General features: G+C 43.3%; 2 protein-coding genes across 2 annotated transcripts; both read right to left on the bottom strand.

Moving 5' to 3' along the window:
- Positions 1-971: 971 nt before the first annotated feature.
- tbc1d10ab (TBC1 domain family, member 10Ab) lies at positions 972-8,403 on the bottom strand. The gene is made up of 9 exons (XM_047570454.1): positions 7,737-8,403; positions 6,234-6,333; positions 6,033-6,140; positions 5,193-5,299; positions 4,986-5,100; positions 4,828-4,893; positions 4,366-4,555; positions 3,769-3,923; positions 972-3,150 (listed from the first exon to the last, which is right to left on the bottom strand). The coding sequence occupies exons 1-9, from the start codon at positions 7,877-7,879 to the stop codon at positions 2,746-2,748; spliced, it is 1,389 nt and encodes a 462-aa protein (XP_047426410.1). The 5' UTR covers positions 7,880-8,403; the 3' UTR covers positions 972-2,745.
- Positions 8,404-9,538: 1,135 nt separating this feature from the next.
- Positions 9,539-17,849, bottom strand: LOC124996582 (protein phosphatase PTC7 homolog). The gene is made up of 6 exons (XM_047569753.1): positions 17,291-17,849; positions 15,293-15,472; positions 14,144-14,342; positions 12,808-12,931; positions 12,570-12,699; positions 9,539-12,116 (listed from the first exon to the last, which is right to left on the bottom strand). Exons 1-6 carry the CDS (start codon positions 17,490-17,492, stop codon positions 12,058-12,060), a joined length of 894 nt encoding a protein of 297 aa, XP_047425709.1. The 5' UTR covers positions 17,493-17,849; the 3' UTR covers positions 9,539-12,057.
- Positions 17,850-17,991: the final 142 nt, after the last annotated feature.

Here is a 17,991-nt window from a genome sequence, read left to right as displayed (position 1 = left end):
TAGCCATAAAGACGGTCTCCCATTACGACCCCCTCTGGTCCAGGCTCGGGTCTAGCCGGTGTCACTGAGCAGGGTGGGGTGGGACTGAGGTGAAGGGTGGGGCCGGGTTGGAGTTGCATTGTTTACGCACAGCGAAAGGCACAAAAGGGGATGATGAGTGGACACAGAAATGCAAAAATGCTGTAATGACAGGCGCCCTCTTGACTAAAAGCATACAAAACTGATAGATAGAAATAGAAAAAGCCACTGTGGGAGCCATGAGGGAGTCTTCCTGTGAGGAATGTGACACGAAGAATCTGAACAGTCTGAGGATCTGATGTGATTGCTGGGTACGGTGCATGAGATCTTTAATCTGCGCCACCAACTGTATTCTCAAATGACAGAAAATGTCTAGTAATGAGCGGAAGTGCCGAAGACCGTAACAATACAAATGACAACATGGAGTTATATCCAAATGGGCCCATGGTGCGCTCAAGTTAATTGAAGCAGCGGTGGGCAGATTAAAATGTAGAGGAGAAGACTCTTGGCCGCCATGTTTTTTTTTTTTTTGAGGGGGGGGCTGCAGCTGAATGGTGCAGCGAGGCAGAAGACGGAGAATAGGAAGGCCTGTATGCACGCAGAAGAGTCCATTCAGAGACCAAAGGCAAATGGCTGCGTGAGGGCGCTTTGGACGGCGCTGTGGGAATTCGCCCTGTTTCAGATGCAAATTCCTCAATGAGCTGAAAGAGCCGGAGAAACAGGTGTCCAAGGAAGTGTGCTGCTGCGCGGGTGAGGGAGGGAGGGAGGGCGGGTGGCTGGGTGGGTGGATGTGAGGGCGCTGAATGATAACACAGGGCGTATTCAAAATACTGCCCGCTGCCCTGTGGTACTTTCCCCCCTTGTTTCATTCGCGTTGTTCACTGGTGAACGCAGGCAAGTAACGGGAAATGTGTTGTCATATAAAAACAGCAAAATACCTTTTTCTTTTTTTATTTATTTAAATGTATTTATTTAAATGCAATTTGGAAAAAACATGTACATATGAGGAGCTAAAATTTAAATCAAATAGATCAGAAATTAACTCTTATATAACAATAGGTTGCACATTTACAAGCTACCGGCTTAATAAATGTTTAAATATAACCTTTGCAATGACTAGTGATTGATATACAGAACCAGCTTAAAGGAATGTACAATATTTATATTATTCAGATGGACAATGTAGCAAAATCTTTAAAAAGTGTGTAGGCAACAAAATACATTGTGTAAAATCCCAAATTCTTAACAAATGACTCGATGTTCAGATCCCCAGACGGTGATTGGTTGCACAAAAAAACGTGACAGCAGACGGCAAAAAGATTTGATGGAACTGGACTGATGAACTGCGCGACAGAGATCTGACTGAATCAACGTGCAGTTCATCTTGTTTAAAATTACAACATCAAAAATACTATGAAAATAAATGCGCCTTTACAAAACATCAGAGGACGAGGATGGTAAAAAGTGCATCCTAGTAGACAAAAATAGACCCGTAGCATATTCTTCAAAAATCTCCATCTTGTCTTAAAATCAACACAAACCCACAACCGTTTCCATTATAAAATCCTTAACAAATTCTGGTGCATGTTTGCTTGTGTAACTGTTAATAAAGATGATGAAACGTCATGGATTGTGACAGACTTCACCTCTGAATAAACTAAAACTTGGCCATAATCAAAAGTTTATGGCTCCACTGACTTAAATATATTTTGCCGATCAGATTTGTTTTTGGTTTTTTTTGTGTTTTTTTTACATTCACTTGTGTATGAGATACACAAGTATGTAGTAGTATGACTGAGGAGTCAGTTTTGTAGATTCAGATCCACAAACCTTTACATATGATTGTACAGACATAGCTTAGCATCCTTCAGAATTCACCGTATTTCATCCACGACATAAATATGAACTCTTCTTAACAATCAAATACTGTAAGACATGGCTGAATACATTAACGTCTAGGATATGTCTTGATAATATGCATTACATATCTTTGGCTTAGTGGCACAATATATCCCTGCACTTTCTTCCTTCATTTGAGTGTCAGCTTTTTTTTTTTCCTCCACTGCTGCTCAGCTGCTGAGGCTGAGATACAATCTCAGGACGCCCTCTAGTGTTCAAAGACAGCAAAGGCAAACAAAGATACAACAACAGCCAACGGACACTGCTGAACAGACACACTGATAAACTATGTGTCTGCAAAATATTGCCAAGGACCGAGACCAGCGAAGCAGAACAAATACTAACCTCTGCGTTGGCAACGTAGTGACTAATCTAGGCAATGAGGAAGACGATAAAAAGCATCTCATCAGTTCAAACAAAGGAGATAATCAGAGCTTCTCTGAAGAGGTAAATAGCAGCAGGGGTTGCTGTAAATCAGTGTGCTCCCATAGGTTTAAAACCTCATCGGCCTGTGTGGAAAGTGCACAGTCGCCATCTGCTGATGCTCCCTGGATATTACAATTTAAATTCACTGCATTTATTTCAAATGCACAAGTCTGTAGTATTTAATCAAAAGGTCCAGTGAGCTGAATAAATGCGTATAAGTTGAGTACTACAGCAGTCACTTTGCCATCTGAGAAACGGCAATGGGTTAAATATTAAAAAAAATTTAAATGATTTTTTTTCTGGAGTGTAATTACTAGAAAAATAGTAAAATTGTGGCCGCTGGAGAAAAGTTTATCATGTCAGTGATAATGTGAATGGAATGATTTACGTCTGCAAAGCCCGCTACAGGTAAGTGTCGTGCTCTACGCTGCTCAGACTCTCTTTGGACCCCGGGTTGGTCGTGTGATTCAGGAGACCAGAAACGCCGGAGGGAGGAGGGTAAGGGTTAACGGTCCCATGTTGTGGGAGGACTGTCGTCCTCCCATTTCTTCCTTTAGTTTCTCTACTTCCGTTGGCGTCCTCCGTTTGCTCCCCACCTGCCTTGGGCGCCAGGGGCGACTCCACGATGATGGTGGGTCTCTCTCTCAGGTCCTGGCGGTTGGGGGGCTCCGCCGTCATGATGGCCTTGGCGCCGTGCATCCTGGGAGGGGACTTGCAGTGAAGATCTCCGTGAGTCTCCCTCCAGCGCCGCAGCTGAGCAAGGTGCTCCTTCTCGATGTCTTTTTCAGACACTGGTAACTCGATAATCTGAAATGAGTGCACACCAGCACGTTTACAGGTTTTTATATTGGTGCTTAAATGGTCTCTAGAGGGCAAAGTCAAATAGAGCCCAAAAAGGTGCCGTGGCAGAGGATAAATACTGCAATGCATTACAGGCTTAGGGGGCAATTGGAAAGTCTTTACGTTGCACAGTGCTGCACTTGTGTTTTGTTGTTGTCTTTTTAGTGTGTTAACATTAATGTTAGCGATAAAAAAATGGTGTAAGGAGTCTGAAGGAACAGCTGCGTTCAACCATATTTCAGTTTTTGACGGTTTTAGTCTCAAACCGACACAAATAACACTCCAGGAGACAGGTCGGTAAAATGACACCGGTGTTAACGTGAGCCGAACACACCGGGACATTCTTCCCTTACCGACAGGACTAACGGCCTGAGCGGTTCATCTGCCGCTCTGTTAAATTTAACAGCGTTCCTTAAAGTGTCAGATTTGTGAATGGAGTACCAATGTAAACAAGCAATCTGTGACCCTAAAAATGGCACTTGTGATCCACAATACATTGTGCTCTATTGGGACTCACAAACAAAAAAAAAAAAAAACAGAGGAAGTAGATTATAAGAAATTAACATATTACGACAACAACCATACCTCATGCACCAGGAAGCTTTCTTGCATGTACTGTGGCTTTATTGCTCGGAGCACCTCCATCGTCTCGTAGAGTCCTTGGCAGGATTTCAGCTTCTCTTGGGATCCCAATGTATATTTCAGGAGCACCAGGCCCACTTTGAAAATGATCTTCACTCCTGAGGGAAAACGTCACATGAGACATCATTCAGCTAGAGCAGCTGTCTTTGCTTTTATGTGAAAAGAGGCTCAATGTGATGTTGTTGAAGACCATTTAATTTCTCATCTATGAGCCAAAAAGAGTGAATCTCTACATGCTAGGAAAGAAATGTCTGGTGGATTTGTTTACAGGGTGTTTAGGGAAAATTGGATTTCAGGAAATAATTATATTGACAATTTAGCAACAGCAGCAAATGTGGACGCGTGTATTAATTGCTGTTCTATGGTTCATGTGCCAGTACAGTAAATCATCCTATTAGACAAACAACAAACAACCAAAAGGCAAATCATACAAACCTGCTATATTCAGACTTGTGCTACTGCAACACATTGTAATATGAGCTCTATAATCTAAGCAGGAGTTACTTATTCAGAATGGGAATATCTCGCTTTGTGCCTCACCCTCGCAAAGAAACATGTCCCATACGCGCAGCACCGAGGCCCACGGCAGAGTCCGCGAGAAGGCACACATGAACCACTCGGTCATGTACAGGATGGGCTCCAGCTTGTGTTTCTTTAAGTGGCGGTGGGCCGCGGGAGACACCCGCCGCAGCAGAACATACAAGATCTCCCCGTCGAGCTGGATCGCCTCCTGTGGGGACGACGCGGAACAGCAAGTCAGCTGGGACCAAAAGGAACACACTCTTCCACCTTTGCATAATCTGATTGTCTGATTATCTCGTCCTTGTTCATCACATCGTGTTATTAGGGCACTGGCATATCAGTGTCACCCAGAGAGGTGTGACACCAGCAGAGGCCTCACATACCGGCAGGACGAGGGACAATTTATCTTCAGAAGCTCAGTGCCTTTGACATTTACAACCACATTATGGACGCCGCGTACAAGCTCTTCCTCTGACTTACCAGCCCTGTGCTGTAGTATCCAGGAAGATATTTTTCACAGATCTGGACGAGAACCCAGAAAGCATCCTAGGAGCACGAAAGAGAAAAACACACCGTCGAGTAAATTCTCATTCTGATAGAGAGGACGATTATGGGTTGAATCTTTAGTGCGTGTTCACCTCAGCTGGCATATGCATCAGGAGTACAGCAGCAATGGGAGCCTGAGCCTGACAATAACCCTCTTCGGGTCGATGCAGCGTGTACGCCTTCAGCACGCGAAACAGGTCCTGCTGCCTGCATTTTAGAACATATGTGAAGAATACTATCTTTAGAAACTATGTTTAGTCATAAGAGTGGAAATCGCGCTCTACAAAGAAAGTGCTCACCCGTGACCTCCTCTCGCTGAAAACATTTCGTGGAAGGGAAACTGCCGATGGAGGTCCCTCTCAATGATATCGACCCATTTGGGATCTCCTGCCTGCCTGTCCAGTTCCTGAAACACACATTTTACTTTGATGTTAAGTCATTTACAAATTAAGTTACAAGCCTTGCCTTCATAATGTCATGCATGTACAATTTACCCTTTTCCAAGTAAACCTGGTTACTCCTGCTGCCTTTGAACTTTGATACACGCACTCACACCAAAGAAAGTACAGGCAGATATTTAATTCTATAACTATATCTACAGTAGATCTAATAGAAATGTTAGAGGTTATTTCTCTTGTGTGAAGCTAAATGTTTTTATACAGTCCCCACTCGTGGTTCCTTTATTTCTGGAGAGATGTAGACCCATTCTTCAGACACTATCTTTAGTAGGTCTTTGCTGGAGTGCTTGTGTTATGTCTGTAAAGATTCTCAGTAATCTAGATTGTGGTATATTTATAACTAAAGCTAAAACAAAAGCTCACATGACTACGGTCCAGAGTCTTTACAGCCAGATATGTACCTGCAGCTGGAGGAATTGTGGAATAAAACAATTTCCTGCAGCTGATTACCTGGTTGTTAGGACTCTGGACTCTAGTCGCGTGAGTTTCAATCGTGCACCACACGCACTCTCCCACTTAACCTCCTCAGCAGTTATTTATTCATAGAGACTTTCGCTTTGTTGAAATGTCTTTGACAATAACTCAACAAGTATGGAATGTAAATACATGGATCACAAGTGCAGATTTTTGTATTTCAAATCGTCCTCTGATGTTTTACAACGTCCACAAACGATGACTCACCTGGAACTTGCCCTTGTTTTGTTCCCTTTTCACTTTTCCGCCAGTGAGGTAGAGCCAGGCCCGGCCACGCAGAGATGGAGGAATCCCCTTCTGGCAGCGCTCTTTCACCTGAACACAGCCATTCGTGAGCCTTCAGAAAGCCTCATTTGGAACATCACTGCCTAAAAACCACAACTATAGTTCACAGTTTATTAAGCAGACCTTCTTGTGTTTTTTGGCCATCCACTTGTCCCAGCTGTTCAGCATTTCCAGCCATTTTGCTTCCCGCTGCCTCAGGACCTCAATAGGGATCTCTTCAGCACTGTAAAGATAGGAGGCAATGAAACTGATAAAAGCAAACAAATTCTTTTCCGGCACACTGATAATGCCTACACTGCACTCTCTACGATACTTATGACATAGGAATCCTGTCATCAGAGAGGAGTGGGGGGGGGGGGGGTAGTGGCTCATCTCTTCCTTGTACATGCAGGAAGTGTACACTCGAACACCGCAGTTGAACACTTGCCATCGGCAGCGGTGTAAAAGGAAAACAGGAAACCGTAGGAGAACTTTCCCCTAATTCAGCCACACTACACTCTCCTACACAATACATCCACTATCTCACACCGCTGGGACGGTCTTAAAAAACCCGAGCGTTCATTTGGACATGCACAAATGCTACTTGGCAGATATATTTAAGCAACCAGATATGCAGCAACCCATACAGCCATAATAAACCTTAAGAGGTTTTATTAATTTGGGCTGACACATTCAGAGGGCTAGTCCACAATCCAAGTCTCTTATTAGCCCTGATCCTTACCACTGCTTTCCAACCAGCTTAACTTGTGATTACTTAAAACAACGCCTAACCATGACTCTTTAATTTACTATGTAGTAAACGTCAGTGATTATCACAGAAGCATCTCAAAAACAAACATACCCTCTGCCACTGGAAAGAGGTAACACAATGAGGAGATTAGTGGGAACGCTACAGGAGAACCACAAAAACAACGTTGGGAAACTCTGGTCTAGACAGAAGAACACCCAACAGCTTTAGATCTAATTAGCACGGAGGTGCATAAGGTTTACAAACAAAACCTGACTTCTAAGAATCAGGAAGCCGACTCTGTCCAAGACAAGAGAACAAACAGGAAGATTTCTTCATTAATATCATACCTGATCTATGCTCTGTCTTTAAAGTAGCAGAGGAATGCAGAACATGAAAGGCAGAGCACAGCAAACATGACTAATAGAAAAACAGAAAGGATCACAGAGGTGTTGCTATACTCTGCCACAAACCTCAGGTAACACTGTTGTACGTTTCTCCAGATTTTGTTTATGGCTGAATATTGGGATGTTTTCACATTCCCTCATCTGACATACGTCGAGATGTTCAAATCACTGCTCGCAGTTAATAAACACAAGAAGCCGGTGATGAGTTCAAGGTTTACACACAGAATGGACTTCCCTTTAAAGGGAGGCCCAGGTGACAGGAAATACGATGATAAAACAAGAACAAATCAAATAGGAATCACCCAAACTTGATTTTTAAATACATACAGTGATCCTATGCCATTGCATCGTATTTCGTGTCAAGTAGAGAAGAAATTTGGGAGCATATTTATAAAAAAAAATAATAATAATAATCAACCAACTATGTTCGAGAAAAAAGGCTTCAAGTCTGAAGATTGGATACACGAACCAAGTAAAAAGTATTATACTTACGAGACTCCACTTTGCTGCTGGGCTCCTCCAGTGAACCCGTACTTGTCCACCGGACTCTCTCCGGGGACGTCTCTCTCATCATCTGTCAGCTTGTCCGTGCTACCTCGCACATCGAGTCCATTGCCCTGCTCCGTTTTTGCCATTTAATCAACATTTATCTCCAAAACTCCACAGTGTGTTCACATAACTTACAGTGGGAGTCAGTATTAAATATGACGCTCTCCATGAAGACGCCCCGCTGCTTAGCTCCCTTACCGTAGCTGCTAGCTGGCTAGCTACGGTTGCTAGGAAGAGGGGCACCCTAGCTGCTAGCCGGCTAATGCTAAAACTGGTCCTTAGTTAGTTTGCCTCATTGTTAAAACTCTATACTCGATACTTATTTCTCAGGTCAAACGATACGTTTTTGGCCGGCTATTAAAGAGGCAAACGAAGCGGCGGCGATAAAAGCTGAACTATCCGAATACCTGTGTGCTAGCTCGGAAGTTACCATGCTAGCATCACACAGGTGTCAGCTGACCCGCACTACTAACCAGATCTTCCACTGTCAGCGAGAATGAACTGAAGGTTAGCCGCTGGGTACAAGGAAGAGAGACGCCTCCTGCAGCAGATTAGTAAACAAAACATCCATGGCATCCTCCGTCTCCGCACTGCCACCTACTGCCGCACATTAGTAACGTGGACTGTAAAGTTATTAGTGACCTATGAAGGGGACGAGGAGAAGGCGGACTGCTCTGCTGGAAATCAGCGATCCATCAGCCAATCAGAAAATAGCATTTATCGTTGCCACGCTGTAATCATGCCTTCCACAAATATTCTTTAGTCAAATAAAATAGAAAATAGTGTAAGCAAAAAATATACACAATGATTGTGTATATAAATAGTAGGTCAAATAGTGTCCAATACAGTTCCTTACCCCATAAAGAGTCAAAGAGGATGTAGTTTCCAAAGAATAAAATATATTTTTGTTCTGTCAAAACCTGTACAAATGTGGATGTCAGCAGTTTATAATTTAATTAATCAGTAAGTTAAATAACAATTAGTTCTGAACTACATACAATTATGCTTTTTTAATTAAAAAAACATAATTCAAGCTTCACAAATAGGACTTTTTTTGTTTTATTGATTGGACAAAACAAGTATTATGTTGTGCTATTTTGGACAGCAATGTGACAGCACGTCACATCATTTGATTAATTTACCAAATAATTACAGTATGAATCCATGATGACAATAATTGAGCTAAATTGTAACCATCTACACCTGTAAAATCCTGCTTTTCCATTACTACTGGACCATGTATTTCCCCAACACTATACTACTGTTTTATTATACCGAACAGCCAAATCTACAAGTATTTATACTGTAATTGTATGTTCAAATACTACATTTATAATTTTACTTTTGAAAACTCTTGCAAAATATACTATATGAGAATAAAAAGTATGCAGATTAACCCAGTTTGTATGTTATAATGTTATAAACTAGTTTTGTTGATAGTGAATCAAAGTACCTACAAATATGAAGACGTCAAATTTAATGGAGTAAAATGAAAAACATTTCAACGATAGTACAGTTATTTCTAAAGTGTACAAAAGCAATGCAGTGGAGTAAATTACACTTTTGAACACTGGTGCTCTTCTGCAAGTTGCATGCCGACATACACAACTTGTAGTTACTGTTGAATTGTTATTTTATTTAACATAAAATGTCCTTGCTCAGATTTACTGCATGCACAGAATTGTCATTATACACACAAAAAAAAAATAAACACACAATATATATCATAAAGGCACTCATACAAGTTTAGTATAAATACTAGATTCTTTATTTAAATATTGTACATTTTTTAAAACATATTTACATGAATTAGACCTGCATTGTTACACTGTGGACATAGGTGTGTGTTTCATACACGTTCTGTAAAGAGGACAATCGTACCACCAGACTGCAGAAGCACCTTTGAGAACGGCTTTGCAGGAGAGAAAGACGGGGGGCACGCTTCATTTACATCAAACACAGGGCGACACGAAGGGGACGAGACAAGCTTGCAATGACAGGAAAGGCCTCTTGATTACAGGTCTAGCTATTAAGGCTGAATCTGTGCTCACTCCCTCTCTGTAAGTTCATACCGACAACATCTCTCTGTCAAATAGTTTTTTTTTTGTACATAAACCAGCAAGGACGGATACGAACAAACTACAACAGTGAGAAATTACATTTTGCGGAAATGTGGCTAAGCTACAAACCATGCGAAAAGAACGAGGCAGAAAGCGGGACCTATAATTTTTTTTTTTTTTTAGAAAAAAAAATGTCTCCATTTATGAATATTAAGAAAATGTAATTTTCAAATCTAATTTGAACTCATGGAAGATGTCACTGCAGGACAAAGTTTTTCAGCAGTTGTACTGATGCAGCCCCATCGCACGTACGAACTGTTTGCTTTCTACCATGATTGTTGCAACACAGTGACAATATTGGTCTCCGCCATCACAGCGTCGCCTTTACAGTGGGGCTCACAGAACCTAACGATGTTTTAATATATGGCTTTCCTTTTATTTTATTTTATTTATTTATTTTTTAAATCTGCCTCATACTTACAGATAACCAGTCACATATAACTTAAACCAGGAATATGATACAACTTTTGTTCTCACGCAACTTTAGGCGTATAAAATACATTTTAATATCACCTTCCACCAGCACTTCTGGTCATCGCACACAACTCTGAGCACAAGGAACTTACAGTATTGCTGTTTGATGCTGAAGCATAATCATATACACAAAGAAAATATGTGTCTTTGGTGCACGTGCTTTTAAACTGTAAAGACTTTGTCTGAGCCACTGGGCCGAGCCGTTAGACAAAGGGACAGACTATCTTGAGCGGAACAGTATCATCAGTGTCTTTGAATAATGTAATTTGGTGAAATCCAGCACACGTTTTAAACACAACGCTCATCGCACTCATGAAAAACCACGTACGTCGCGTCGTACCCCGACACCTCAGTCACAAAACACAAGCAGCAAACTGTGGACTGTGAAATAAAAACTGAGTCTGAAACACACTCACGCCAACGCACATTTGATTCTTTTAGTCATTTGTCGCACGTCAATCGGTTTACTTTTAAAACAAAAATAATGTTAAAAAAATACATCTTTTCCTTTAAATTGATTCCTGACCTATCATACAACCGTGCGCATTCCCAGATGCTAGCTTTAGCTTAATAAGATAACAAATATTACATACATTAAATAGAACACACATTCCAGATTCTCACATGTATACCACACACACACACACACACATACACACACACACTTTTAATAACATTCCTACCACACAACTACATCATCTTGTTCATTTAAGCAAGTGGAAGTGTGGGACTGATGGAGCTCACTTCAAGATTAATATCTATACAAGAAAATATATCCATGAATGCATGTGTGTATCCTCCACAACCAAATAGCTCGGGAAGGCCAGAGCGCGCGCCTAAAAACACAAAAATATTTACAACTCATCAGGATGTGCAGTTCCCTCAGCCAAGCGACAAAACCTGATTAACCTTCGCGTGGAAGCTTTCTTCTTCTTCTTCGTCTAGTGTTTCTTTGCGGATTTCTCTTATCCGCGCGGAGTACACCACCTTCGTTCACATTCCTTAACATTAAAACCCGACTCTCACATTTCATTCTCCTATAACTTTCCCGACATCTGCTTCCTCAGTCGTGATTATACGCTTTGTTCACACACATTTATTACAACATGGAACGGATAAACAACGGAGACGGACAGCCAGGTTAAAAACACAATCACTACTTGCTAAAGAATCCAAACCCCATGGCTTATTCCTTATAATATCACTTTTTTTATTATTATTATTATTTTTTTTTAAATGCGAAGGCTACAAGATTTTAAAGCCCTCGGTTAATCCAGAGGACTTAGTCCCATCACCGAGAAAAACATTGATGCCACGCGATGAGACGCGGTAGGCTGAACGCTATCCGCCATCCCGCTGTTCTCGGCTCCTGCTGCATCATGATCAACATGAAAAGGCCCTAGCTGCCTGCCACACCCAACACCGCTCAAGCACCAAAAACAAAATGGCGGAAGGAGAGAAAACGAAAACGTTACATGGGTGGATATCGGCCGCGCTGTGAGGAGTGTGCATCGTGGCGGCGGGGCCTCCCCTGTCAGCCCACGGGGCGCAGTGCATTTTGGGAAGGCTGCAGGTGGAAGACTCAGGCAGACGGCAAGGAAGGATCAGCCCCAGAGAAGCACTCTCCCTTTCTATCTCTCTCTCACACACACACACACACACAAACGCGTTTAGTCTGTATATTCGGCCACAATGGACAGCAGCACCGTGATATCGTCTGGCTTCCCTCCTGCACGGTAAGAAAGAGAAAAACAAGTAATCAGAAATGCATGACAAATAGCTCTCCAAAGTAGAAGACTATTTGGAACTCAAAGACACAATATGTTGAGCGCTTACATCTCCTTTTTTATGTTGTTTTGGCCTAAATAATTGGTCTTCAACAGGGGGCCCGTGACCCCTACGGGGTCCGCGGACGTACTGCAGGGGGGTCGCACAATCTTTGGTTGATTAGCGATTTTTATATATATTTTTTTTATTTTCTCCCACTTTCCTCCCCTGCTGACTTAAATAATAAGTATGTATTGTATGTGTGCAGAAAACGACAAGTACAACTTGAGTACAATCAAACTTTTTAGATGACGAAACCTATATTTTTTCTAAGCTTTTAATAATATTTGAGTTACCTGTTCTGCGTGAGTCTCTCTGATTTAAAAGGGACGGGGATCGGTAACAGCACCCTTACCTCTTACATTCAGGCCATTGTCACAGGCAAACTGTGCAAAAGGGGACATGTAGTTGGGGTCGTAGGCAAGATCATGAGCCTGCTTTGCAATGCTCTGTGCAGTCTGCAGGATGCTGTCATAGTTGGTAGTCTGTGACGAAAAAAGTGAAAAGCATTGAAATATTAAAAGTTTGTTTATTATGATTATTATTATTATTAGTATGACATGTATGGATGCACTGATCTCTAGAATAGACACCTTGAGTTTTTTGAGCTCCTGAAGAATCATGTAGTCGGGCATGTTGTCAAAGAGCCCGTCTGTTGCCGTTAAGATGATGTCGCCGAGCTGCACGTCAAAAGAGGAACTGTCGGCCGCCTCGGGACTAGAGGAAACAAGGGGGAGGCAAGGAGGCAAGATCAGTCACAAAGCACTTGAGCTGCTGGCAACGCTTTCCAATATGGAATTAGGCCGGTCGCCCTGCCAAATCTTGAAGGCGGACACGGCGTGAGCATTTAATCTGACAGCTGACTCGGAGCAGCTTGCCCCGTTCGTCCTTGCCAGGTTCAGAGAGGCCCTGTTTCTTCCTGGCTCCGTACCCAAGACTTAAGTTTTATTTCCTGGGAGTGCTGCTGCGTGGTGTTGAGGGTTTTTATTTTAAGGTGGCACATCACAAAACTATAAATGTACCTTGAAATGAATGTTAACGAGACAGGTCTTCAGTCTTACTGCTCCCCAGACGAAATAAATTCTCCTGATTAATGTTTATTCCTTATTAAGCAGGTTGAATCTAATAATGACACCACCATATGCCTCCCCTAATGACATGCAGGAAGGAGCTGATTTGCAAAAAGGCATATTGAGGTACTCTGTTTGTTTTTTTATTATAGGATTTATTTTGTAACAGCTTCTGTGCACTTGTCCTCCTTCTTGTCTTGTTCACTCCTACAAAACCCAGAATCTGGCCTGGTGTCTTTTAAAGCCCGAATCATTAAAGCCTGCCAGGAGCTGTCCAGAGCCACAGAATCACATTAGTAAGTGTTGTCAAGCAATTCTCCAATTCTCCAATTCTTGCATATAATGTTATGTTGTAATTGTGCTGATGAGAAGGTGAATATAAACATAAATAAATATGTGTACCTCCTTTAAGGTCCCTGAAATGTGTACCAAAACAACAAACGATGAACAGGAAGTGACTTTCCATGTGGGTGACGTTCAAAAAGACGCATTTAGACATTTAAAATAGTTTAACCAGCAAACATGAGCACACCTGCGCACCATTTAGAGTGTGACGCAGGTCTTGTTTACTTTGCAAACATGGACTGAAAGGTCGTGCTGGAGGTATATTTGTTTTCCATATGGGAGAACGAAGAGTGTTTTAATGAATCCAGTTTAATTAAGCTGTCTCAATATTTGTTTGGAAGCGAAAATGAAAGTGGCGTGCCCGAGATTTCCCTAAAATCGAAAGCAAACCCAAGTACGGAAAGCGACTCAACTATATGCAATGCAAGTGCAAAATGTTGAGTGCGTTGTAAAGCTGTAAGCACCACCAGAATCAATACAGCTTTTATTTTTAATTCTACACCGAGCTACTCACCTGTCACTAAGCACCACCCCCTCAGATCCCGGAGGGGCGATGGACAGCTGGAAGGGTGTGTTGAAGTAGTGCTGCTGCTCATCTGAGCGATGCACCACCTCTCCGCCCCGTACCACCAGGAAGCCTGAGTCACCGAGGTTACACGTGTGTAGCTGGTGACTCCGTCGATCCAGAACCACTATACAGGCTGTGCTGCTCCCTACAAACAGAGGAGAACAAAAACAATAATAAGGCCTCGGAGGATGCGCAAACTTTAAACCACCCCGGTGAAATTTTCCACTGTGGACAGACTGTAACAAAAGAAGCGCAGGCTGGATGTGCGTTAGAATGCTGCTCAACCAGTACACCGAAGACACTGTGTGCGCCTTCCTTGTGAATTTAAACGGCCTCACATCATGAGAGGAGAAAAACAAACGCTTGGGTCACATCCTTCGCTCGCCCCCCGGGTCCCCAGCGACGGCGGACAGTAACAGAGCGTGTAACCTTGAGCGGGGAAGGTCGAGCGCTGACCTTGTCGCAGCTTCCCAAAATAAAAGCGGGCCATTTTACAAAACATCGCGACAGCCGCTCAGCGTCTTCGGGGATCCTAGGCCTCAGAAGAAATGTGACCTTGATCACATGTTTCGGCATGACCCTGCTTTTAAAACCTCATCAACTCTCCGCCGGTATCGGTTACAGGCGGATTCCTGACCTTTCGGGGCTCTGGTATGGGACAAAATGCTCAACAAGGTCACCGCGTTTTAACTTCCAAGTGTCCTCATACCACATAGAGGCTTTTCAAGTTAGTTGGTTACCTCATTGCTGTTATGCGGCCTAACAGGATGCAGGGCTAAGTATCAATCAACAGCAATTACACGAATATTAAACCAAATAATACATCAACTGAAACTGGAGTTCTTTGTGTGTGTGCAAACAATTTCTCCATGTTTTTTGTGCATTCTTGTGCCAAGTTAGCAAAAGAAACGCAATTCAAAGAGATCTACTGTACATCTCCCTTCGAGAGGCCACTACACAGTCTGACTCATGCTGCAGCTATGTTATTTTCTTCCCCCGGTTGCTCGGTACGGCTCACTTCACCGCAAATACATTCTTTGCACCGCAGCACATCGTCTGTGCAGATTTTTTTTTTTTCCGTTGGTGCGCACTCACCTAGGAGGGGAACCTTGTTCTGTAAGAGCTCGTAGTAGCCAGAGGTCAGGATGCCCACTGGGTTGGTGGGAGTGAAGCGGCCCTCCTTCACCAGCCGCTCACAGGTCCTCATTAAGGTGGCGGAGAACTGAGATGGGTCGACGCCGTAGTCCCGCCAACCACCCACGCCATCTGCTACACCTGATAGAGATCACACACACACACACAGAGAAAAATAAAGTGTTTTTTGTTTTGCTGCTCACTTCCACATACATCTGCTGCTCCTTTTTCCACACTAGATGAATTATTAATTTATGAACAAAAGATTGTAATATGTAAGATTATATTGATATAATTGATGTAGTGACTGCAATTTAAGTACCTTTATATGCATTAAACTGCAGTTTAACTGTATTTTCTGATTTTCAGTTATAGTTACAAATACCTCTTGTAGTTTAAATTACTTAGTTGGGCAAAAAGCAGCAACTAAACAACACATTTTAATTACGAGTCTTCTTTCTGCCATCCCCTCAAACGCTCATCCTGCAATTATCTGTTTCATCATGTTTGTTTTGCACGTTAAATCTACTGTTACAACATCCCTGCATCGCTAGCTGTTCCCAAACCAAGTGGTTTTTAACGGCCAAAATATGAGAAGACAAAAATGTAATGGAAAAGGGACCTAACGACTCCTCCAATATGTATAGAATCACCGGGACACTTATCAGATTACAGCGTATCTGCTCAGTGCATAACTCCATAGAGATCACGACAAGGGAGAACACACTGTCCTTGGATGAACATGCCTCTCTGCATCAGCCCGCATCCAAAACCAAATGCTCTTTAAAACTAATGTCAATATTCTAATATTAATCTTCGAATCACATTTTGGCTTCCACTGATATGGACTACGAGAGAACACGGAGCTTTCCTTACAAGTGTTTACCCTTTAATAAATATATTCTGTTACATGAGAAAAATATACAAATTTGAAAAGTATCCTTTTCATATGCTGCTCTCCATGGTGACATTACAGGGAGACATGCGCGTAACTGAAAATGAAAACTGCCTCACATAAGAAACTGAAACAAATACACACACTGGGATTCCCCACACATTTTCATCTGTATTGATGGAGGCACTATCGCATTATCTACTTGCCAGCAGGCTTTTTGTTTTTGTTTTCGTTTTTAAACAAACGGCCTCACCCACAAAGCACTTAACTCAACACTTCACGGGGCAACCCCCTCTTCTTGCCATGGGTAACACGTGAAGCCCTGGGGGTATTTTGTTATTCAGAGCTGGCTATTTTTCTTCTTACTCCCATCGCTATCCCGAGCATTTAACACAGAGTGCTGCTCGAAAACCATAAAACACACCCGTCAGCACACACGGTCAGACAAGTGTCTGGCTGGGGAGGATGAGAAGGTGAACCCCTGCCAGCTGAGCGGTGAGGACAAAGCAATCCACACTCAGCTAAACTAAGCTAACAGGCGACTGATGCTATTAGCAACATGGCCGCCTCCATGCTCAACCATTCTGACCTTTGCAAGACATTGTAGTGATCGGTCCGGAAAGGTTTAATGGGAGCTTTCTCTGTCTTGTCCACTTCTGTCTGAGCTCATTTCAACCTCATATCCGATACTCTGCGTTATCACCCAATCTCGCCACTGTCGGGGCTCATCTAGGTGAAAGGTCACTTAGCAGTTCAACGTGAGACGCACCGCTCTCTGTAAATAAACCGGTCGTTCGGGAAATTGCGGGATTATCTGCGCAATTGGAGACAATTAAAAAAAACATCCACCCAGATTAACCACTGAATACACACAATTTAAGGTCTCCAGAGGGGACGGGGTGAGAGGTCTCGTCAGGAGAGGGTGGGGGCTGTTGTGTTTTCATCAGAGGGGTCGGTACACGTGCAGGCTAACCCACTGAAGGTCACCCGAGCGCAAGGAGGTGTCGGGTCACGCATCTGCAAGCCTCGCACGCACAGTGTTTAACCATCGCAGGGGTCCTTACCCAAAACATCGGCGGTCCTGTGCCGCGCTATGAAGCAGGCGTCATCTCCATAGCACATCCCTTTCTTCAGGATCCCCTTGCGAAAGTCTTTACCGAAGCCATAACTGGCGGTGATCAGGCTGTAGTCCCGGCCGTCCGTCTGAGAGAGTCCGCCCAGGACAGCCCTGGCTACCAGTCTGCCATAAGACAGTACGGATAACATTCCCTAGCAAGGAGAAACCCCGTCTCGAGTTGAGCCCGCACACGCTGCCCCCGTCTCTCTCTCACACACACCGGCCCGACCACCCTCCTGTGAGGCTACGTTCTTCGGATCAAGCCCCCCTGGTTGTTGCCTGTTTTTATCCGTCCATTTGACCCCGACTGGCCCGCTTCTGTGAATTAGTAGCGCGGCTCCAGCAGTGGCTCCAACTTCGCATAAAAAAGCCACAGTTTCTTGCTGACAGTCTGTCGTGCCGTTTATGTCTCAGGCGTGTATTTCACAGGCGCAGTTCCTCCGCTGAGTCCTCTCCTTCCCGACATGTTGCTACCGGACAAGACGTCGCGAGTACGCCTGACGGTTTACAACCGCGGCGTGCGTCAGCAGCGTAGCTCCTCCCCTCTCAGCGAGGATGCGCGAGAGCGGAAGAGGCGCAAGGACATCGCATCCTCCAATGATCCTCTGTGATACTTAATCCATCATGGACATGCTGCGACTTTTAGAT

This window comes from Mugil cephalus, chromosome 19, assembly GCF_022458985.1.
Source record: "Mugil cephalus isolate CIBA_MC_2020 chromosome 19, CIBA_Mcephalus_1.1, whole genome shotgun sequence".
In the NCBI taxonomy this organism is placed as follows: Eukaryota; Metazoa; Chordata; class Actinopteri; order Mugiliformes; family Mugilidae; genus Mugil; species Mugil cephalus.
The sequence above is the reverse complement of the archived record's forward strand: the minus strand, read 5'-3'. Positions and strand labels throughout refer to the sequence as shown.

Bases quoted from the DNA above. Each gene is read 5' to 3' on its own strand.
- tbc1d10ab (XM_047570454.1), bottom strand. From the start codon at position 7,879: ATGGCAAAAACGGAGCAGGGCAATGGACTCGATGTGCGAGGTAGCACG. The intron at 5,101-5,192 runs GTGAGCACTTTC...TCTAAAATGCAG, and splicing joins TCAGCGAGAGGAGGTCACGG to GCAGCAGGACCTGTTTCGCG. The intron at 3,151-3,768 runs GTATGGTTGTTG...CACTCATTTCAG, and splicing joins AAAGCTTCCTGGTGCATGAG to ATTATCGAGTTACCAGTGTC.
- LOC124996582 (XM_047569753.1), bottom strand. From the start codon at position 17,492: ATGTTATCCGTACTGTCTTATGGCAGACTGGTAGCCAGGGCTGTCCTG. The intron at 15,473-17,290 runs GTAAGGACCCCT...GATCTCTATCAG, and splicing joins CAGGACCGCCGATGTTTTGG to GTGTAGCAGATGGCGTGGGT. The intron at 12,117-12,569 runs GTAAGGGTGCTG...CTTACCGTGCAG, and splicing joins CAATGGCCTGAATGTAAGAG to GAGGGAAGCCAGACGATATC.